The following is a 23508-nucleotide window of genomic DNA, read 5'->3' on the forward strand; positions in this document are numbered from 1 at the left end:
CTCAGACCTCCGCTACCTTGCGACTATACCCACTCATGAGGGAAGGATTTGGGAGTAAACCCCCGGGGGGAAAATCCAGAGCTGGGGTCCCTACCCTGTGTTAAGTTCAACACTGCTGGTACCATACTGTATCGGTCTCTGTCGTTCCTTTGGGTTCACCAGATGTGTTGAGAGGGGGAGCCTGTCACACGGGCAACAGCTCGCTCTCCGTATCGTACTGCTCTGGCTTGTGTATCTGGACAACTGGGATGCAATATCCATGGTCGACCCTGACCTACGGAGGCCTCAGTTAAATACGCAGCAAGGAGGAATTTCTTTAGCCAGAGGCTGGTGAACCTGTGAATTGTTTGTTGTGGAGGTCGAGTCATTGAGTATGTTTAAAACCAAGGTTGATAGGAAATTGTGTTTGAGAGGTAAAATAAATCAGCCATGATGGAACGGCAGAGCAGACTCGATGGGCCAAATGGCCTAAATCGGGGTTCCCAGGTTGGGGTCCACAGACCCCTCAGTTAATGGTAGGGGTCCATGGCATAGACCCTGCAGTAATTCTATTCCTATGTTTTATGGTCAGTCCGCCCCAGAGTGTGGGCGTCTACCAACTCTGATCAGGGCTTGGCTGTATAGAGGCCCAGACATCTCTGCAGGAGCACCCAGCAGTGGTTCTGGACCCCTTCTCTCCCTTGCGCAAAGAACATGGTTGTTGCGGAACACAGGAGATTCTGCAGATGCTGGAAGCCCAGAGTGACACACGCAGCACGCTGGAGGAACTCAGCAGGTCAGGCAGCACCTACGGAGGGGAATAAACAGTCAACGTTTCGGGCCGAGACCCTTCACCAGGACCGGAGAGGAAAGGGGGTAGGCGCCAGAATAAGAATAACCTGCGAAATCAAGACTGACTGGGGTGAGTTAACGCGCCCCAGGGAACCGTGTTCTACGTCCCCTTTGGACACTGCCCTCCGTTCTCGTTTCATCCTTCCAACAGCTTAGCGGCTCGCCTCTGGATCCAGTGCGACCTCGCTGATGGCATCCGGCTCATGAACATAAGGGGGTAGTTTCACTCACCATCATTGAAATGTTCCCCCAAGCTATGGACTCACTTTTCAGGACTCTTCGTCTCATGTTCCTGATATTTATTGCTTTTTTTTGTATTTGCATAGTTTATTGTCTCTTGCACACTGATTGTCTTGTTGGGTGCAATCTTTCAGTGATTCTGTATGGTGTTTCCTGGAGTTACTGAGTCTGCCTGCAAGAAAAAGAATCTCATGGTTGTATATAACGACCTATACAGTACGTACTTTGATGATCAGTTTACTTCAAATATGAACGTTGAACTTGATGTTATGCAGCAACCAATTAACTGTAAAGCTTTAGAGAGGGTGTGGAGGAGGTTTATCGGGAAACTGCCTGGATGACAGAGCATACTTTATGAGTATAGGTTGAGTGAGCTCAGTCTTTTCTCTTTGGAGCGGAGGAGAATGAGCTGATTCTCTCCCTTCCCCCCCCCATTCTCCCCCCCTCCCCTCTCTTCCTCCTCCCTTCAACCTCTTTGTTTTCTGAAGAAACTCATCTGGGAGTCATATGCAATGAAAATCACAATTATTTCCCTTGAATCAGTACTCCTCCTGTGTTTGACACATCCATCCTCCTCAAGTTTATTTTCAGGACTAGATTAACTGTCTGAAGTGAAGCTGGTTTGAATGGAGTTTCAGCCCCCCCAGCGGTGGGAATGGATTAATGCTGAGATCTTCCTTCGTGGTAGGCACATTCCAGGTCAGGGAATTTCTGGACTGCTCCAGGGTAGAGACATTCTGGAGTGAACTTCCTTTGGTGAATCCATGTAGTGCCATTATTGAAGCAAAGTGGCCCTGTTTCCCTGGACTACTGCCATCCAACCACAGGCAGATGTAATGCTGGAGAGGGTTCGGGGGGGGGGGCGGGTGCAGTACTGAGCTGCAGAGCAGTGACTCATTTACTGGCCTGACTGTTAGCAATCCCGAGCCATGAGTTCAAATCCCACCAAGGCCCCTAAATTTTTAAACTTAATGCTCTAAGTAACTTTACTACCAAAGTATATTTATGTTACCCAAACACGAGGAATTCTGCAGATGCTGGAAATTCAAGCAACACACATCAAAGTTGCTGGTGGAACACAGCAGGCCAGGCAGCATCTCTAGGAAGAGGTACAGTCGACGTTTCCGGTGCTCCTGATGTGGCCTTCTATATATTGGCGAGACCCGACGCAGACTGGGAGATCGTTTTGCTGAACAGCTATGCTCTGTCTGCCAGAGAAAGCAGGATCTCCCAGTGGCCACACATTTTAATTCCACATCCCATTCCCATTCTGACATGTCTATCCATGGCCTCCTCTACTGTAAAGATGAAGCCACACTCAGGTTGGAGGAACAACACCTTATATTCCAACTGGGTAGCCTCCAACCTGATGGCATGAACATTGACTTCTCAAACTTCCGCTAATGTCCCACCTCCCCCTTGTACCCCATCCGTTATTTATTTATTTACTCATTCTTATTTCTCTCTCTCCTTTTTCTCCCTCTGTCCCTCTCACTATACCCCTTGCCCATCCTCTGAGTTCCCCCCCACTTTTCCTTCTTCCCGGTCCTCCTGTTCCATGATCCTCTCATATCCCTTTTGCCAATCAACTGTCCAGCTCTTGGCTCCATCCCCCCCCCCCCTGTCTTCTCCCATCATTTTGGATCTCCCCCTCCCCCCTCCCACTTTCAAATCTCTTACTCACTCTTGCTTCAGTTAGTCCTGACGAAGGGTCTTGGCCCGAAACGTCGACTGTACCTCTTCCTAGAGACGCTGCCTGGCCTGCTGCGTTCACCAGCAACTTTGGTTTATGTTACCCAATACCATTTTGAGATGTGTTTTCTAGCAGGCATTCACAGTAGAACAAAGAATTCCAATACAATCAGTGAAAAACTACACACACTGACAAAAGCAATGTGCAAAAGAAGACAATCTGTGCAAATACAAAAATAAGTTAAAAAAAATACTGAAAACATAAGTCTTTTCATCAAAGGTGGATTAAATTAAGGTTAGTTTGCCAAATCGAAGGTGGTGACGAATCAATCTACAGGAGGGAGATTGAAAATGTGGCTGAGTGGTGCCATAACAGCACCCTCTCACTCAATGTCAGTATGACCAAGGAGCTGATTATTGACTTCAGGAAGAGGAAACCAGAGGTCCATGAGCCAGTCCTCATCAGAGGGTCAGCAACTTTAAATTCCTCAGTGTTACTATTTCAGGGGACCTGTCCTGGGCCCAGCATGTAAACACCATTACAAAGAAAGCACGGCAGCACCTCGACTTCCTCAGCAGTTTGCAAAGATTCAGCACGACATCTAAAGCTTCGACAAACTCCAAACGGTGTGTGCTGGAGAGTGTATTGACTGGCTGCGTCAGAGTTCAAAGTAAAATTTACTATTGGAGTACAGATATGTCACCACATACAACCCCGAGATCCTTTTTCTGTCTGCAAACTCTGCAAATCTGCAGAACAGGAACTGTAAACAAGCTGTGCAAATGCAGATAATAAATAAATAGCAATAAATAATGAGTCTGAAATAAGATAAGAGAGTCCTTAAATGAGTATAGTTACCCCCTTTTGTTCAAGAACCTGAGCAAAAGGCGATAACTTCACTGAGTCGTATGGAAACAACAACACCCTTGAATGGAAGATCTTACAAAAAATAGCGGACACAGCCCAGTCCATCACGGGTAAAGCTCACCCCAGCATTGAGCACATCTTTAAAGAGCGTTGTCACAGGAGAGCAGCATCCATCATCGGGGACCCCCTCCATGCTTGTCTCTCACCGCTGCCATCAGGTAGAAGGTACAGGAGCCTCAGGACCCAAACCACCAGGTTCAGGGATAGTTACTGCTCTTCAAGCAAAAGGGAGAACTTAACTCAACTTCACTCGCCCCATCACTGAAATGTACCCACAACCTATGGACTCACTTTGAAGGGCTCTTCATCTTATGTTCGTGATATTTATTTATTATTGTTATTATTTTTGTATTTTGTACTTGCACAGCCTGTTGTCTTTTGCATATTGGTTGTTCATCTTAGAACAAGAGGTACTGCAGACGCTGGAAATCTAGAAAAATGCACACATTGTGCTGGAGGAGCTCAGCAGGTCCTGGTGAAGGGTCTCGGCCCGAAACGTCAACTGTTTATTCCCATCCATGGATGCTGCCTGACCTGCTGAGTCCCTCCCGCACTGTATGTGCATTGGCTGTTTGTCCGCCCTGTTGGCTGTGGTCTTTCATTGATTTGTTTCTTGGATTTGTTGAGCAAAACAAATCGTAGGTTTGTATATGGTGATATATATGTACTTTGATAATAAGTCTACTTTCTTCTTCAGGCTCTAAAGTGGGTCTGTACATTGTGGGATCAGTTCAGTGTTGTGGTGAGTGAAGTTATCCACACTGGTTCAGGAGCCTGATGGTTGAGGGGTAATAACTGTTCCTGAACCTGGTGGTGTGGGACCTGAGGCTCATTGTGGTGAGTGAAGTTATCCACACTGGTTCAGGAGCCTGATGGTTGTGGGGTAATAACTGCTCCTGAACCTGGTGGTGTGGGACCTGAGGCTCATTGTGGTGAGTGAAGTTATCCACACTGGTTCAGGAGCCTGATGGTTGTGGGGTAATAACTGTTCCTGAACCTGGTGGTGTGGGACCTGAGGCTCATTGTGGGGAGTGAAGTTATCCACACTGGTTCAGGAGCCTGACGGTTGTGGGGTAATAACTGTTCCTGAACCTGGTGGTGTGGGACCTGAGGCTCATTGTGGGGAGTGAAGTTATCCACACTGGTTCAGGAGCCTGATGGTTGTGGGGTAATAACTGTTCCTGAACCTGGTGGTGTGGGACCTGAGGCTCATTGTGGTGAGTGAAGTTATCCACACTGGTTCAGGAGCCTGATGGTTGTGGGGTAATAACTGTTCCTGAACCTGGTGGTGTGGGACCTGAGGCTCATTGTGGTGAGTGAAGTTATCCACACTGGTTCAGGAGCCTGATGGTTGAGGGGTAATAACTGTTCCTGAACCTGTTGGTGTGGGACCTGAGGCTCATTGTGGGGAGTGAAGTTATCCACACTGGTTCAGGAGCCTGATGGTTGTGGGGTAATAACTGTTCCTGAACCTGTTGGTGTGGGACCTGAGGCTCATTGTGGTGAGTGAAGTTATCCACACTGGTTCAGGAGCCTGATGGTTGTGGGGTAATAACTGTTCCTGAACCTGGTGGTGCGGGACCTGAGGCTCATTGTGCTGAGTGAAGTTATCCACACTGGTTCAGGAGCCTGATGGTTGTGGGGTAATAACTGTTCCTGAACCTGTTGGTGTGGGACCTGAGGCAGGAGATGGCAGCAGCGAGAAGTAATTGATTAAAGCTGATTTTTTTTTTTCTCAAATAAACATCTCTAATTGTGGAACAAGGGGTTCTGGGAATGCAGGTCCATAATTCTTTGGAAGTGACATCATAGGTAGATAAGGTTGTAAAGAAAGTTTTTGGTGCATTGGCCTTCATAAATCAAAGCATTGAGTACAGGAGATGGGATGTTATGTTGAAATTGTATAGGACTTTGGTGAGGCCTAATTTGTAGTATCGTGTGCATTTCTGGTCACCTACCTACAGAAAAGATGTCAGTGATGTTGGAAGAGTGCAGAGAAAATGTACAAGGATGTTGCCGAGACTGGAGGACCTGAGGTACAGGGAAAGATTGAACAGGTTGGGATTTTATTCCCTGGAGTGTAAAAGAATGAGGGGAGATTTGATAGAGCTATACAAAATTATGAGGGGTATAGATAGAGTGAATGCAAACAGCAATGAGTGTTGGGTGCAGAATTCCCTTAACTGGAACATAAATCACAGGGAACCCATTCAGGTCAAAATCAAAAACTAATCACTTAAGGACGAGAAGCAGAATGAAATCATATTCATATAATGAGCACTACGCCAAACGCAGTGACAGTATAAAAATAGTCATCAAACAAACCCAAATAATTGTCATTCAGGTGTGTCAAGACCTGCCTCTGCCCAGTGCCCGTCCCCCGTCGCAGGTGCAAAGGGCTCATGACGGCGAGAGGCATGGAGGCCTCCCCCGGAGAGAGAGTTGTGCACCAAGTTGCTGGGAGCTCTGTTCACGTCACAGACGACCTCACCCGGTCCCTCAATATCACCTCCCTAAACAAGAAGGCGCAGCAATGTCTCCACTTCCTGAGGAGATTGAGGGGGTAGCCCAGAATCGGACTGGTAGTCCCTACAAAGGACTGTGGGAATGGCCAAGATGACCATAGGGGTCTCCCTACCGTCCATCGGGGACATTTATCAGGAGCACCGCATACGCAGGGTCCTTAGTATTATTAAGGAACCCACCCATCCATCCGGCATCCTCTTTGACTTTCTACCATCAGGCAGGAGACTCCGATGCATAAAAACAAGAACGGTCAGGATGGGAAACAGTTTCTTCCCTCAGGCCATTAGGCTTCTGAACTCCCTGCCTCATCACATCGTTTAGTCTGTCCTGTACCTGACAATATTTAATTTATGCACTTTACTGTGTTTATTTATGTATAATTCACCTGTAGATTTTATCCTTACTTTCCTAAGTTATTGTGTGTTGTACGTATGTCTGTGTACAACTGTGTTGTACACCCTGGTTTAGAGAAACGTCTCGTTTGGGTGTATACATGTACTTAGTTAAATAGTCATAGTCATACTTTATTGATCCCGGGGGAAATTGGTTTTTGTTACAGTTGCACCATAAATAATAAATAGTAATAAAACCATAAATAGTTAAATAATAATATGTAAATTATGCCAGTAAATTATGAAATAAGTCCAGGACCAGCCTATTGGCTCAGGGTGTCTGACCCTCCAAGAGAGGAGTTGTAAAGTTCGATGGCCACAGGCAGGAATGACTTCCTATGACGCTCTGTGTTGCATCTCGGTGGAAATGACAGTAAACTTGACTGTGGTCTAGGTGCTGGTCAATGGGACTTGGCAGGGTAATGGTTTAGCACAGACTTGATGGGCTGAAGGGCCTGTTTCTATGCTCTATGACTTTGTAATAAACCAAGTGGACGGGGGTGGGGTGCGTTCAGAATGTCTGGGATGAAAAGGGAGATGAGTTGGTTAGCAGAGAAACATTGCTCCTGTGCTGAGTGACACTATGATTGTCCTTTTGCAAGGAATGTTAATGAACCAGTTGGGCCTTTACAATATGTTAGTTTTATAGTGAGTTATTAATAGCAGAAGTTTATTTTATTAACAAATTCTTCAACATGCTGCCTGCTGTGCTGTGGTTCAAAGTCGAAAGTAAATGTATTATCAAAGTACGTACATATCACCATGTACAACCCTGAGGTTCATTCACAAACAGAGAAAATCTGCAGGTGCTGGAAATAAAAGCAACACACACAAAATGCCGGAGGAACTCCACAGGCCACGCAGCATCCATGGGAAAGAGTGAACAGCCAACCTTTCGGGCTGAGACCCTTCATCGGAACTGGAGAAAAAAGATGAGGAGTCAGCGTAGGGAGGTGGGGGAGGGGAGGAGGAAGTACAAGGCGGTAGGTGAAACCGGCACCGGGGAGGGGTGAAGTGAAGAGCTGGGAAATTGAATGGTGAAAGAGATAACGGGCTGGAGAAGGAGGAATCTGACAGGAGAGGACAGAAGGCCATGGAAGAAAGGGAGGAGCAGCAGAAGGAGACGATGGGCGGGTAGGAAGATAGGATGAGAGAGGGAAATAGGAATGGTGAGAGAAATGGGAAGGCCATTACTGGAAGTTTGAGAAATTAATGTTCATGCCATCAAGTTGGAGCTACTGAGAGGGAATGTAAGGTGTTGCCCATCCAGCCTGAGTGTGGTCTCATCATGGCAGCAGAGGAGGCCACGGACTGACCTGTCAGACTGGGAATGGGAATGCGAGGTGGAATTAAAACGGGTGGCTGTGGCTGCTGGGAAATCCTGCTTTGTCTGGCAGATGGACCAAAGGTGCTTCTCCATCCGCCAGAACAGGCGGGATCTCCCAGTGGCCACCCATTTTAATTCCCTTTCCCATTTCTGAGATTTGTTGTCTTGCAGACATTCACAATAAATATAAGAACCACAATCTTGTGTTTTAAATTTTATTTTATTGAGATACAGCTCAGAATAGGCCCTTTGAGCCCCGCCGCCCAGCAATTTGTGTTTGTCCGTCATGTCTGACGACAACAGGAAACCTGTGCGGGAGAGTTTTTAAAGTGGAAAGGCTGTTGCACTGGGAGAGTTCCACTCTCTACCTCAGACGTCTGAATCCAGTGGTGTGAACAAGTATCACAAACTGGGGCCTTCCTGGGTGGTAGTGTATGACCATGACATCTTCTGAGCTTTGTCATGTCCTTCGCTCTCCGCGAAGCGTTGCAGTAATACCGTCCTGGCTGTTGGATCTCATCTGCCCAGTCCGACACAATAGAATCAATGAAAGGCCACCCACAACAAGATGCAGTAAATACTGAGAAAATGGAATGAAGAGTCCTTGAAATTGAGTCCATAGTTTCTGGAAACAGTTCAGTGTTGGGGTGAATGAAGTTATATCTCCTTTGGTTTAAGAGCCTGATGGTTGAGGGGTAATAAATGTTTCTGAACCTGTTGGTGTGGTCCTGAGGCTCCTGCATCTCCTTCCTGATAGATAGATACTCTATTGATTCCACAGTAGCATTACAAGTGCACAGATATACAAATATTAGAATAGAAGTAAGAAAGAATTAAAAAAGGTTACCACAAGCAGCCTTCCCCAGCTATAGGTTGACTCATTATAGCGCCTAATGGCCGAGGGTAAGAATGACGTCATTTGGCGCTCTTTGGAGCAGCGACTGAGACAACAGCCTCCAGTGTGTCCAGTTTGACTCCTATAACAGAGCCAGCCTTTCTAATCTGTTTATTGAGCCTGTTGTCATCACCCATGGTGATGCCATTGCCCCAGCACACCACCACATAGAAGATTGTACTGATGACAGCAAATGGGTAGAACATGTGAAGGAGAGGTCCGCATACTCCAATGGACCTCCTGTTTCCTCTGACGGCAGCAGTGTGGGCTGCATGGTGGGAGTCCTTTATGATGGATGCTGCTTGCTTGTGACAACACTCCTTGTAGATGTGCTCAATGGAAGGGAGGACTTTGCCCATACTGGACTTACACATCAGTCCTGTTAATGAACACCAGATCTAGCATTAGGGAGACTTATAAGTTGGATTTGCTGGTTGTGCCCCCTCTTATTAGTCACTTCTGCCCTGGAAACAGGGTCGGGCTGTCCAACCTATCAATGCCTCTTGTCATCCAAAACACTTTTATCAAGTCAGCTCTCATCCTCCTTCGCTCCAAAGAGAAAAGGCCCCGCTCACTCAACCTTTCCTGATAAGACAGGTATTTATTTTATAATTATTATATAATAAATTATATATAATATTATAATTCTGTCTAATCCAGGCAGCATCCTGGTAAATCTCCTCTGCACCCTCTGTAGAGCTTCCATATCCTTCCTATAATGAGGTGACCAGAACTGAACACAATATTCCAGGTGTGGTCTAACCAGGGTTTTATACAGCTGCAACGTTACCTCAGGGCTCTTGAACTCAATCCCTGACTTATGAAGGCCAATACATCGTACATCTTCTTGACCACCCTGTCATCTTTCACTGCAACTATCTTATACTAAATTGTGCAAAAAAGATATTTCAAGGAACTTCAGAGAAAGAGTTCTGGAGCTCAGGATCAAAACTGGGACCCTAGGTAGGCAGCTGTTCTACCCACTGCACTACTGTGCTGCTGCTAGCCTAGTCTCTGCCCCTGCCCCTGGGGCAAGAGTTGTGGTGTTAGGAGTCTGAGGGGCAGGGGCTGCACCTTCCCCTCTCACCTCCCATCTCAGTGAAGAAACTCTGTCGCTGAAAATGGCTGCTGCAGTGCCACTTGCTGCCTCCTACTATTGATTAGAGGCACAGTCTCTCCATCCTACCCACCTCCCAGCGCCGAGGGAGTCCCACTCCCGACAAACAACCAGGGCAGTACTGAGGGAGGGCCTCTCTGAACCCTGAACCCCGGGTTAGGGACTTCTCTCCATTGCCATGGTGATTGATTCCTCAACCAACGTCACTGCCAGTAGCACCTCATCAGCTCTCCCCTCTCTCCCCCTTCCCCTCTACCCCACCTCTCCTCTTTCCCTCTGACCTCTCTCACTCACCTTCTTTCTCCCGTTTGTTCTGTTCCCCGGCAACACCAGTTTCATATTTGTGTGTGTGTTTTTTTTGTGGCAGAAAATGTTTCGTTCTCACTTTCTGGAATGTTCCTCCATCTGCAATTAATTTTTTTCCAAGAGAAGAGAAATAATGACAAACTCATTTTTGGAGCTGTTTTGGAAGTCTGGTCCCCATATGCTTTTCTTTCTCTCCCTTGCTCTCTTTCTATATATATATAATTATATCTTTTTGTCTCTCTCTCTCTCCCTCTCTGTCTTCCTGTCTTGCTGTCTCAATGCCTTTCTCTCCATCTTCCTGTCTCTCTCTCTCCCCCAAACTCCAGGGAGGAGAAAGTCAGTCTGTGATCTCCCAGACTCCCACAGACACTCTCTCCACACCCTCTCTCCCTGTCTCTCTCTCTCACACACACACACACACACATATCCAAACCCCAGGGAGGAGGGAGTCGGTCTGTGATCTCTCTCTCTCCCTCCCTCCCTCCTTCCCTCCCTCTCCCTCTCTCATACACATCTCCAAACCCAGGGAGGAGATAGTCGGTCTGTGATCCTGTGATCTCTCCATTCATTCTCTCTCTCTCTCTCTCTCTCTCTCTCTCCCCCTCTCTCTCCCTCTCCCTCTCCCCCTCTCCCTCTCCCTCTCCCTCTCTCCCTCTCCCTCTCCCTCTCTCTCTCTCTCTCTCTCCCCCTCCCTCCCTCTCCCTCTCCCTCTCTCATACACACCTCCAAACCCCAGGGAGGAGAGAGTCGGTCTGTGATCCTGCGATCTCTTCATTCCCTCTCTCTCTCTCTCACACACACACACAAACACCTCCAAACTCCAGGGAGGAGTCAGTCTGTGATCTCCCAGACTCCCACAGACACTCTCACCACACCCTCTCTCCCTGTCTCTCTCTCTCTCTCACACACCTCCAAACCCCAGGGAGGAGAGAGTCGGTCTGTGATCTTGTGACCTCTCCATTCCCTCTCTCCCTCTCTCTCTCTCTCACACACACACACATATCCAAACCCCAGGGAGGAGAGAGTCGGTCTGTGACCCTGTGATCTCTCCATTCCCTCCCTCCCTCTCCCTCTCTCATACACACCTCCAAACCCCAGGGAGGAGAGAGTCGGTCTGTGATCCTGTGATCTCTCCATTCCCTCTCTCTCTCTCTCTCACACACACACACACACACACACACACACACACACACACACACATATCCAAACCCCAGGGAGGAGGGAGTCGGTCTGTGACCCTGTGATCTCTCCATTCCCTCCCTCCCTCTCCCTCTCTCATACACACCTCCAAACCCCAGGGAGGAGAGAGTCGGTCTGTGATCCTGTGATCTCTCCATTCCCTCTCTCTCTCTCTCTCACACACACACACACACACACACACACACACACATATCCAAACCCCAGGGAGGAGGGAGTCGGTCTGTGACCCTGTGATCTCTCCATTCCCTCCCTCCCTCTCCCTCTCTCATACACACCTCCAAACCCCAGGGAGGAGAGAGTCGGTCTGTGATCCTGTGATCTCTCCATTCCCTCTCTCTCTCTCTCTCTCTCTCTCTCTCTCACACACACACACACACACACACACACACACACACACACACACACATATATCCAAACCCCAGGGAGGAGGGAGTCAGTCTGTGATCTGCCACAGACACTCTCTCCACTCCCTTGCCCCTGGGTCTTTCTTTAAGAAAGTGTTTGGGCTGAAACTAGATCTACTGTGATGGGGAGGGAGAGGAGAGCACGCCTGGAACCTTGGCTGAGGAGAGAGACTCCACCATCTGCGAGTGATTAGAGTTTGGAAAGCAGCTTGTTTTGAGGAAGCAGCGGACTGGATCCAGAAGGGGTTGTAGCGAGGCTGCCTGGGATCACGGTGACACCAGCACTTCACTACAAACTCTGCAGTCAAAGGCTGCACATCTGCAGGCAGGATCTTTCACCATTAAAGGGAAAGGACCACCTGGTTTTTAGAACAAAAATTGCCCAAAATTTACTTTCCAATTTAAATCCAATATTGCTTCCTCATCTAGTTACAAGTCCTTTATTATTTGTTACTTCTTCCCAAACTCTGATCTGTTTAAGTGTTGGCTTGATATCCCGAGTGGGGGACACCGTTGCTGAATTTGTGCCCGAGTCGTCTCTTTAATCAGCTTTGTGGCGCCTGGCTTACAGAGCAGTGATATCATAAAGCACAGCACAGAAACAGGCCCTTCGGCCCATCTAGTCTGTGTCAAAACCATTTAACCTCCCATCGACCTGCTGTGGGTCCATACCCCTCCATCCACGTACCCTTCCAAACTTGTCTTAAACTTTGAAATCCAGCTTGCATGCACCTTGCTCTGGCAGCTTGGTTGACTCTCTCCCCAGCCTCTGAGTGAAGTTTCCCGTCATGTCCCCCTTAAATTTTTCACATTTCACCCTTAACCCGTGATCTCTGGTTGTACTGTAGTCCCACTCAACTTCTGTGGAGAAAGCCTGCTTGTATTTATCCTGTCTATATAATTTTGAATACCTTTATCAAATCTCCCCTCATAATTCTGCACTCCTCTATCAAATCTCCCCGCAATCTTCTACGTTCCAAGGAATAAAGGTCTAACCTATTCAATCTTTTCTTATAACTCAGGTCTTCCAGATTCAACAACATCCTTGTAAATTGTCTCTGTACTCTTTCAATTTACTCTTTTATTTACATCTTTCCTGTGGGTAGGTGACCAAAACTGCACACAATACTCCAAATTAGGCCTCACCAACATCTTATACAACTTCAACATAACATCCCATCTCCTGTACTCAATAAACACACATCAAAGTTGCTGGTGAACGCAGCAGGCCAGGCAGCATCTATAGGAAGAGGCGCAGTCGACGTTTCAGGCCGAGACCCTTCGTCCCTCACTCTTCCTTCAGTTAGTCCTGACGAAGGGTCTCGGCCTGAAACGTCGACTGCGCCTCTTCCTATAGATGCTGCCTGGCCTGCTGCGTTCACCAGCAACTTTGATGTATGTTGCTTCAATTTCCAGCATCTGCAGAATTCCTGTTGTTTCCTGTACTCAATACTTGGATTTATGAAAGTCCATGTACCAAAGCTTTCTTTATGACCCTATCTACCTGTGACACCACTTTCAAAGAATTATGGATCTGTATTCTCAGATCCCTTTGTCCTACCACACCCCTCGGTGCCCTACCATTCACTGTGGAAGACCTACCCTGGTTGGTCCTACCAAAGTACAGAACCTCACACTTGTCTGCATTAAATTCCATCTGCCATTTTTCCAGCTGGTGCAGATCCCTGTGCAAGCTCTGATAGTCTTCCTCACTGTCCACCGCAAATCTTGGTGTCATCTGCAAATGTGCTGATCCGGTTAACCACATTATCATCCAGATCATTGATACAGATGACAAACCACAATGGACCCAGCACGATCCCTGCGGCACACTGCTAGTTACAGGCCTCAAATCAGGGACAACCATCTACAACCACTCTCTGGCTGCTCCTGTGAAGCCAGTGTCTAATCCAATTGACTACCTCATCCTGAATGCCAGCGAGTCACTTACAGTTTCTACAGACCCAGTTCTGGTCAATGGGATTAGTGCCGATGTTTAGCACAGAGAGAATGTTTCTCTGCTCTTTGACTCTGTGTCATCTAGGACATAGAAAATCAGACTGCCATCAGGTTTCTGAATGGACACAGTACCATCAGGGAGGAGGTACAGGAGCCTGAAGACACACACTCAATGATTCAGGAACAGCTTCTTCCCCAAAAGAACGGACATTGAACCCATGAACACTACCTCACTATTTTTATTTCTGTGTTTGCACTACTAATTTAAATTTTTAAGTAATAGTATATATACTGTACATGTATGTATTTCTAATGTAATTTATAGTTTTTATAATGTTTTGCATTGTACTGCTGCCACAAAAAACAACAAATTTCTCCTTATATGCCAGTGATATTAAACCTGATTCTGACTCTGACATAGAACAGTACAGCCCACAATATCGTGCCAACCTTTTAACCTACCCTAAGATCACTCTTGGATGGCAGGGTGTAGATATATCTCTATCAAAGGAGATGTAAGGTGCTCCTTCCCTCTGCTAGCCTGCAGGTCACCCTTGGGCAAGGTGTAGTTCCTGCTTCTCCCCCCCCACCCCCCCCAAGATCAGGGTCACGTGAAGCCATGGGAGCAGGTGGTGGATGGTCGTATGAGCAGCTGGTGCACATCACATCCTGGTTATGTGACCACTGACCCCAGGCAGACAATCTCTGAAGAGTATTGATAAGGGCTGGGGTCACCCATCTTGTAAAGACACCGCCCAGAAGAAGGCAATGGCAAACCACTTCTGTGGAAAAATTTGCCAAGAACAATCATGGCCATGGAAAGATCAAGAACACCATATATCACCACACACAATGATAAAGTTCTAACCATCCCCTTCATTTTTCTATCGACCATGTGCCTATCTAAGATTTTTTTAAATGACCGTAATGTATCTGCCTCCACCACCACCCCATGTATCCAGCGCTCTCTGGGTAAAAAACTTAACTCTGACAATCAAGATTGTTTAATGGTACAACGTAAAGGAGAACGAAGTAATTGTTACTCCAGATCCAATGCAGCACAAAAAAACAATAAGATAAAAACACAATAATAAAAATACAATAAATATAAATACCTAAGATAGCTTCTATGCATACAGTAGATTATATACATAAAGAGTTGCTAGGCACAGGAGTGCCTATACCTAAGGTGACTGACAGGAAAAGATGAAGTATTGGTGGTTGGGGGTATTGATCAGTCTCACTGCTTGGTGAAACCCCCTCTACTTCCCTCCAATCTGCTTAAATTGAAGCCCTCACATATGCCCTCTCATATTAAATTGATGCCCTCTCCTACGGTCTGGAGATGTTTGAGAGGCTGTCGTAGGGCCTACTTTCTCCGTGCGCAGTCACGGAGGAGCTTCGATGTGTCCCTGCAGCGGGGAAAGTGCCGGGCAGCAGGGTTCATTCTGGAGTCTCCCTCCACTGGAAGACCAAAGGGTGCCCTTCGCCGGGTTGATGATCTCCCAACAGCAGTACACGTACCTATGCAGCGTGAGAATCCTCTGTCCGCACTTCTTGCTGCCTTGGTAAAGCTAAATAAATATTACGTGTTCAGGCAGCATAGCACGGTGGCGTAACGATTACAACACCAGCGAGCCGGGTTCAGTTCCTCTCACTACCTTTGGGGAGTTTGTTTGTCTGACTGTGCCCACGTGGATTTCCTCGGGAGGCTCTGATTTCTTCCCACAGGACGTACGGGTCAGGCTCATTGGACCTGAATCGGTATCCGGCTTAACATCACTTGGATATAGAGTGAAATTTGTTGCTTTGCGGCATCTGTACAGTGCAATACATAATAAAAACGGTAAATTTACAATAGGAAGAAGATATTTTTTTTAAATTAAATAAGTTGTGCTGAAAAGAGGAGGAAAAAAAGTAGTGAGGTGGTGTTCAAGGGTTCAATGTTCATTCAGAAATCTGATGGCAGAGAGGAAGAAGCTGTTCCTGAATCGTTGAGTGTGTGCCTTCAAGCTCCTGTACCTCCTCCCTGATGGTACTTTGAGAAGAGCTGACCATACTATATCTGTAACTAAATCAAATTAAAACATCAAAGACCAGCCAACCCCAGCAAAGTTCCCTCTAATTTGTTTAAATAGCTGCTCAGTTGCTCCGAGCAGGAAATTGTTACTCAGCCTGAAAACTGCGCGGCACTTTAATACTAATGTTATATTCCAGCTGCGTGGCAACAAAGGCTACGTGCGCGGAAGCATTTCAGTTACTGTGCGGCCGTGCACCTGCGCAGCTTAGAGGGAGCAGTGCATCCGCATGCGGTATCTCTTTCTCCCTCTCCCGCCGGGCGGAAGATACAAAAGCTTGGTAGCATGCACCACCGGGCTGAAGGGCATTGAACAGTCCCCAGTACTATCAGATCAGACTCTTTGCCTCACAGTCTACCTTGTTGTTTGCCTGCACTGCACTTTCTCTGGAGCTGTTATCTGTTATCATTTTACCTAGCACTATGGCACGTGGCTGAAAGAAAAATGAAAGGGTTAAATCAATCTTAAAGTCTATATTGAAGAGCCTGCCCTGTGCTGTACAGTTTTAAGTTGCAAGTTCTATCTATCTCTGCCTTAAGTACACTCAATATTCCATATGAGGTAACAAATCCACAGATTGACCACCCTTTGGCTAATGACATTCCTGCTCGTCTTTGTCCTAAAGGGATGTCCCTTTATTTTGAGGCTGTACCTCCTGGTCCACTCTGTATAAAAATGCCCCTTTGAAGTTTGGATAGCAAGGAATGAGGAACAAGTATTATGCCCTGGTTTCTGTCAGCATAGTGTTGCCTGTCTTTACCCCCCAGAATTGCCCACAGTTCCCCCTGGAGCATGGACAACATGCCTCAGTGGTCCCTCTGGTGGCGATGACTGGAACTGCGATGGTGAACCAAAAACAGCCTTTTCCACCCCTCACTTCCCAGCTTTTCACCCCCTCCCTCACCCACACCCACCTTCCCTCCCACCTATCACCTGCCTGCTCCTCTTGGAGAAAGGCTGTTGGAGGAGATTTGATGGAGGTAGTTTGTATGGGGTTCAGACAGGGTAGACGGAGGGAAGCTGTATCCATTCTTGGCTCAGGCTTAGTAAGATGGTGAATGTTAGTAAATGCTCAGTGGGTCCGGCAGCGTCTGTGAAGAGAGTAAACCAGAGCAATTTCCTGATGAACGGTCTCGGCCCGAAATTCCCACTGTTCATTCCCCTGCATAGATGCTGCCTGACCTGCTGAGTTCCTCCAGTATTTGTGTGTGTGTGTTGCTCTGGATCTCCAGCATCTGAAGAATCTGTGTCTCTTCTCCCTCCTCACCTGGACCCACCTATCTCCTATCCCTAGCCCCTACCTCACCCCTTCCCCTCACCTCTTTATACTACCCATGTCCTGTGTGTTTTTCAGTCCAGTTCAAAGTAAATTTTATTATCAGAATACATATACGTCACCACATACAACCCTGAGATTCATTTTCCTGTGGGCATACTCAGCAAATCTGGAGAATAGTAACTACAACAGGATCAATGAATGATCAACTGGAGTGCAGAAGGCAACAAACTCTGCAAATGCAAAAATAATTAAATAGCAATAAATAACGAGAACATGTGATAGAGTCCTTAAAGTCAGATCATTGGTTCTAGGACTAAGCAACCGGTTTAATTTTACGTGGGTTTTTTTTTTTGCATTTCCCATCCCCTCCACCCCAAACTCCTGTGCAGGGAGAGGGCTCCCGCCATGAACAAGCTGAAGCAGAGTCTACGACGGAAGAAGCAGCCGTATGTGCCTGAAGCGAGCCGCCCGCACCAGTGGCAGTCTGACGAAGAATCGGTGCGCAAGGGCAAGTGTAGCTTCCCAGTCAGGGTGAGTACCTGGCCGTCTAACTCTGGGGCTGGGAGAACGGCCAAGAGGACTGGGGTATAAAAGCAAGACACGAAGGTTAGCCTTTGTAAGGCATGTGGAGTACTGTGGGCAGCTTTGACCAAAGACCGTAAGATATTGGAACAGAATTGGGCCATTTGGCCCATCGAGTCTACTCTGCCATTTCATCATGGCTGATCCATTTTCCCCTCTCAGTCCCAATCTCCTGCCTCCTCCTTCATATCCCTTCATGTTCTGACTAATCAAGAATCTATCGACCTCTGCCTTAAATATACCCAATGACTTGGCCTCCACAAAGTCCACAGATTCACCACCCTCTGGCTAAAGAAATTCCTCATTCTCTCTGTTCAGAAAGGATTCACCTCTCTTCTGAGGCTGTGTCCTCTGGTCTTAGATTCCCCCATCATAGAAAGCATCCCCTTCACATCCACTCTATCGAGGCCTTTCACCATATGATAGGTTTCAATGAGGTCACCCCCATTCTTCTGAATTCCAGTGCGTAGAGGCCCAGAGCCATCAAACACTCCTCATATGATAAGCCTTTCAATCCCAGAATCGTTTTCGTGAACTTTCTTTGAACCCTGTCTGGGCCCCATGTCTAAGGAAAGAAGTGCTGGTGTTGCAGCGGCTTCAGCGGAAGCTCGTGAGAATGGTCCCGGGACTGGCCTCTTGTCAGCAGTCATCAGCTTTCAGGAGTCGCCTACTGTCCTAATGAAACTACAGACAGATACAAGGTTTTGTATTGTAGATTGAAAGGGTTAATGCGTGAGGAGCATTTGATGGCTCTGGGTCTTTACTCACTGATGTTTAAACCAGGGGTCCCCAACCTTTTCTTGCACCGCGGACCGGTTTAATATTGACAATATTCTGGTGGACCGGCCGACCGGGGGTGGGGGGAGTGTTCAAGTAGGGTTAAACTCACCTCAACATGTCTTTTACGGTTAGGGTTGCCAATTTTCTCACTCCCAAATAAGGGACAAAAGTAGCAGTCAAATACCAGGACAGTGTTTACCCCGAGAAAGACTACCATGACCATGAAACCTTGCGTGGGCACCTGTGTGTGCATGCGTGTACCTGCCGATTTTTTCCACAAATCGGACTTGACTTAATCTTCCTGACTACACAGTACATACATTATTTCTACTTTGTATAGGCTGTGTATTTATCATATCATTCCTGCTTTTACTATATGTTGGTGTTATTTTAGGTTTTATGTGTTATTTGGAATGATTTGGTAGGTTATTTTTTGGGTCTGGGAACGCTCAAAAATCTTTCCCATATAAATTAATGGTAATCGCTTCTTCGCTTTACACCATTTCGGCACAAACGGTTTCATAGGAACGCACTGCATTAGCAGGGGAAATACGGGACAAGGGCGGTCCCGTAAGGGACAAACCAATTTAGCCCAATATACGGGATGTCCCGGCAAATATGCGACAGTTGGCAACCCTATGTTCAAGTTCAACAGTGCGTGACAGGGAATGAGGAAAGGTGCAGCTGACTCATATCGGTTCCTCGCGGCCCGGTGGTTGGGGACCGCTGGTTTAGAAGAATGAGGGGGGAATCTCATTGAACCTATCAAATATTGAAAGGCCTCGACAGTGTGGGTGTGGATAGGATGCTTCCTATGGTGGGGGAGTCTAGGACCAGAGGGCACAGATAGAGTGGATGTGGAGAGGATGTTTCCTATAGTGGGGGAGTCTAGGACCAGAGGGCACAGATAGAGTGGATGTGGAGAGGATGTTTCCTATATTGGGGGAGTCTAGGACCAGAGGGCACAGATAGAGTGGATATGGAGAGGATGTTTCCTATAGTGGGGGAGTCTAGGACCAGAGGGCACAGATAGAGTGGATGTGGAGAGGATGTTTCCTATAGTGGGGGAGTCTAGGACCAGAGGGCACAGATAGAGTGGATGTGGAGAGGATGTCTCCTATAGTGAGGGGGAGTCTAGGACCAGAGGGCACAGATAGAGTGGATATGGAGAGGATGTTTCCTATAGTGGGGGAGTCTAGGACCAGAGGGCACAGATAGAGTGGATGTGGAAAGGATGTTTCCTATAGTGGGGGAGTCTAGGACCAGAGGGCACAGATAGAGTGGATGTGGAGAGGATGTCTCCTATAGTGAGGGGGAGTCTAGGACCAGAGGGCACAGATAGAGTGGATATGGAGAGGATGTTTCCTATAGTGGGGGAGTCTAGGACCAGAGGGCACAGATAGAGTGGATGTGGAGAGGATGTTTCCTATAGTGGGGGATTCTAGGACCAGAGGGCACAGATAGAGTGGATGTGGAGAGGACGTTTCCTATATTGGGGGAGTCTAGGACCAGAGGGCACAGATAGAGTGGATGTGGAGAGGATGTCTCCTATAGTGAGGGGGAGTCTAGGACCAGAGGGCACAGATAGAGTGGATATGGAGAGGGTGTTTCCTGTAGTGGGGGAGTCTAGGATCAGAGGACACAGATAGAGTGGATGTGGAGAGGATGTTTCCTATAGTGGGGGAGTCTAGGACCAGAGGGCACAGATAGAGTGGATGTGGAGAGGATGTTTCCTATAGTGGGGGAGTCTAGGACCAGAGGGCACAGATAGACTGGATGTGGAGAGGATGTCTCCTATAGTGAGGGGGAGTCTAGGACCAGAGGGCACAGATAGAGTGGATGTGGAGAGGATGTCTCCTATAGTGGGGGATTCTAGGACCAGAGGGCACAGATAGAGTGGATGTGGAGAGGACGTTTCCTATATTGGGGGAGTCTAGGACCAGAGGGCACAGATAGACTGGATGTGGAGAGGATGTCTCCTATAGTGAGGGGGAGTCTAGGACCAGAGGGCACAGATAGAGTGGATATGGAGAGGATGTTTCCTGTAGTGGGGGAGTCTAGGATCAGAGGACACAGATAGAGTGGATGTGGAGAGGATGTTTCCTATAGTGGGGGAGTCTAGGACCAGAGGACACAGATAGAGTGGATATGGAGAGGATGTTTCCTATAGTGGGGGAGTCTAGGACCAGAGGGCACAGATAGAGTGGATGTGGAGAGGATGTTTCCTATAGTGGGGGAGTCTAGGACCAGAGGGCACAGATAGAGTGGATGTGGAGAGGATGTCTCCTATAGTGAGGGGGAGTCTAGGACCAGAGGGCACAGATAGAGTGGATATGGAGAGGATGTTTCCTATAGTGGGGGAGTCTAGGACCAGAGGGCACAGATAGAGTGGATGTGGAGAGGATGTTTCCTATAGTGGGGGAGTCTAGGACCAGAGGGCACAGATAGAGTGGATGTGGAGAGGATGTCTCCTATAGTGAGGGGGAGTCTAGGACCAGAGGGCACAGATAGAGTGGATATGGAGAGGATGTTTCCTATAGTGGGGGAGTCTAGGACCAGAGGGCACAGATAGAGTGGATGTGGAGAGGATGTTTCCTATAGTGGGGGAGTCTAGGACCAGAGGGCACAGATAGACTGGATGTGGAGAGGATGTTTCCTATAGTGGGGGAGTCTAGGACCAGAGGGCACAGATAGAGTGGATGTGGAGAGGATGTTTCCTATATTGGGGGAGTCTAGGACCAGAGGGCACAGATAGAGTGGATGTGGAGAGGATGTTTCCTATAGTGGGGGAGTCTAGGACCAGAGGGCACAGATAGAGTGGATGTGGAGAGGATGTTTCCTATAGTGGGGGAGTCTAGGACCAGAGGGCACAGATAGACTGGATGTGGAGAGGATGTTTCCTATAGTGGGGGAGTCTAGGACCAGAGGGCACAGATAGAGTGGATGTGGAGAGGATGTTTCCTATATTGGATGGGTCTATGACCAGAGGGCACAGATAGAGTGGATGTGGAGAGGATGTTTACTGTAGTGGGGTAGTCTAGGACCAGGGAGCACAGATAGAGTGGATGTGGAGAGGATGTTTCCTATGGTGGGGGAGTCTTGGACCAGAGGGCACAGCCTCAGAATAGAAGGATGTTTTTTTTAGAAAGGGGATGAGGAGGAATTTCTTTAGCCAGAGAGTGGTGAATCTGTGGAATTCGTTGCCACAGAGGGCTGTGGAGGCCAAGTCATTGGGGAGATTAAAAGGGGAAGTTGACAGGACCTTGATTAGTCAGAATGTCAAAAATAACGGGGAGAAGGCAGGAGAATGGCGTTAAGAGTGATAATAAATTAGCCATGATGGAGTGGTGAGGCAGGCTCGATTTGAGGTGAGGTATAGGTACAAAGTAGATCTTGCTTGCAGCAGCATCACAACACCGATGTGTAGATTTATACTGCATGTAAGCAAGCCATTCAGCCCAACTTCTCCATTCTAACCCCGTTGTCCAATGGGCAAAGCCTAATCTGCCCGCTTTGGGCCCAAAGCCTTTTACAGCTCTCCTGTGCAGCGCACGGCGGTGTGGCGCTAGAAGAATGGTTTACAGTACAGGTGATCTGGGTTCAATTCCCGCCACTGTCTGTAAGGAGTTTGTACGTTCGCTCCATAACTGTGTGGGTTTCCTCCGGGTGCTCTGGTTTCCTCCCACAGTCCAAAGACGTGCCAGTTAGTAGACCACGAGACCGTAAGACATAGGAGCAGAATTAGACCATTCATCTCATCAAGTCTGCTCCACCATCTCATCGTGGCTGATCCCGGATCCCACTCAACCCCACACGCCTGTCTCCTCGCCCATATCCTTTGATACCCTGATTGATCAGGGAACTATCAACTTCCAGCAAACGGACTTGGCCTCCACCGGATTCTGTAGCAGAGCGTTCCACAGATTCGCAACTCTCTGGTTATAAAAATTCCTCCTGACCTCGGTTTTAAAGAGTCGCCCCTCAGTTTTGAGGCTGTGCCCTCTAGTTCTGGATACGCCCACCTTATGAAACATTCTCTCCACATCCAACCTATCTAGTCCTTTCAACATTCAGTAGGTTTCAATGAGAACTCCAGGAATTTTTCTGAATTCGAGTGAGTACAGGCCCAAAGCTCCTCCTATGTTAACCCCTTCATTCCTGGAGTCATCCTCATGAACCTCTTCTGGACTCTCTCCAATGACAGCACATCCTTTCTGAGATATGGGGCCCAAAACTCTTGGCAATACTCTGTGCAGCCTGACTAGTGTTGTATAAAGCCTCAGCATTATCTCCTTGCTCTTATATTCTATTCCTCTTGAAATAAATGCCAACATTGCATTTGCCTTTTTTACCACAGACTCAACCTGTAAATTAATCTTCTCGGAGTCTTGCACAAGGACTCCCAAGTCCATCTGTACCTCTGATGTTTGAACCTTCTCCCCATTTAGATAATAGTCCGCACTATTGTTCCATTTACCAAATTGCATTATCGTACATTTCCCAACGCTGTATTCCATCTGCCAATTTTTTGCTCATTTTTCCAATTTGTCTAAGTCCTGCTGCTTGTATTGCTTCCTCAGCACTAACTACCCCTCCACCTATCTTCGTATCATCCGCAAAGTTTGCCACAAAGCCATCAATTGCATTATCTGAATCACTGACAAACAATGTGAAAAGTAGCGGTCCCAATACTGACCCCTGAGGAACACCACTAGTCACTGGCCCCAACCAGAAAAGGGCCCTTTTATTTCCACTCACTGCCTCCTGCCTGTCAGCCATTCCTCTATCCATGCCAGTATCTTTCCTGTAATGCGAAGGGGTTTTATCTTGTTAAGCAGCCTCATGTGTTACACATTAACAAAAGCCTTCTGAAAATCCAAGGAAATGATATCCACTGCCTCTCCTTTGTCCACGCTGTTTGTTACTTCCTCAAAAAACTCTGGTCAGGCAAGATTTCCCTTTACAGAAACCG

General features: G+C 47.5%; 1 protein-coding gene across 3 annotated transcripts in view; it reads left to right on the forward strand.

The window, feature by feature from the left end:
• Nucleotides 1–23508, forward strand: part of numbl (NUMB like endocytic adaptor protein) — a 238207-nt gene that overhangs the window by 155662 nt on the left and 59037 nt on the right. For 2 of the 3 annotated variants that reach the window (XM_063063507.1, XM_063063505.1), the window contains one exon: nt 17564–17705. In XM_063063507.1, coding sequence (XP_062919577.1) covers nt 17580–17705 — 126 coding nt within the window. In that variant the 5' untranslated portion in view covers nt 17564–17579. Of the gene's footprint in view, nt 1–17527; nt 17706–23508 lie in introns of all 3 variants that reach the window. The other variant, XM_063063506.1, reaches the window with a different exon arrangement.

This window comes from Mobula hypostoma, chromosome 12, assembly GCF_963921235.1.
Source record: "Mobula hypostoma chromosome 12, sMobHyp1.1, whole genome shotgun sequence".
NCBI classification, from domain to species: domain Eukaryota; kingdom Metazoa; phylum Chordata; class Chondrichthyes; order Myliobatiformes; family Myliobatidae; genus Mobula; species Mobula hypostoma.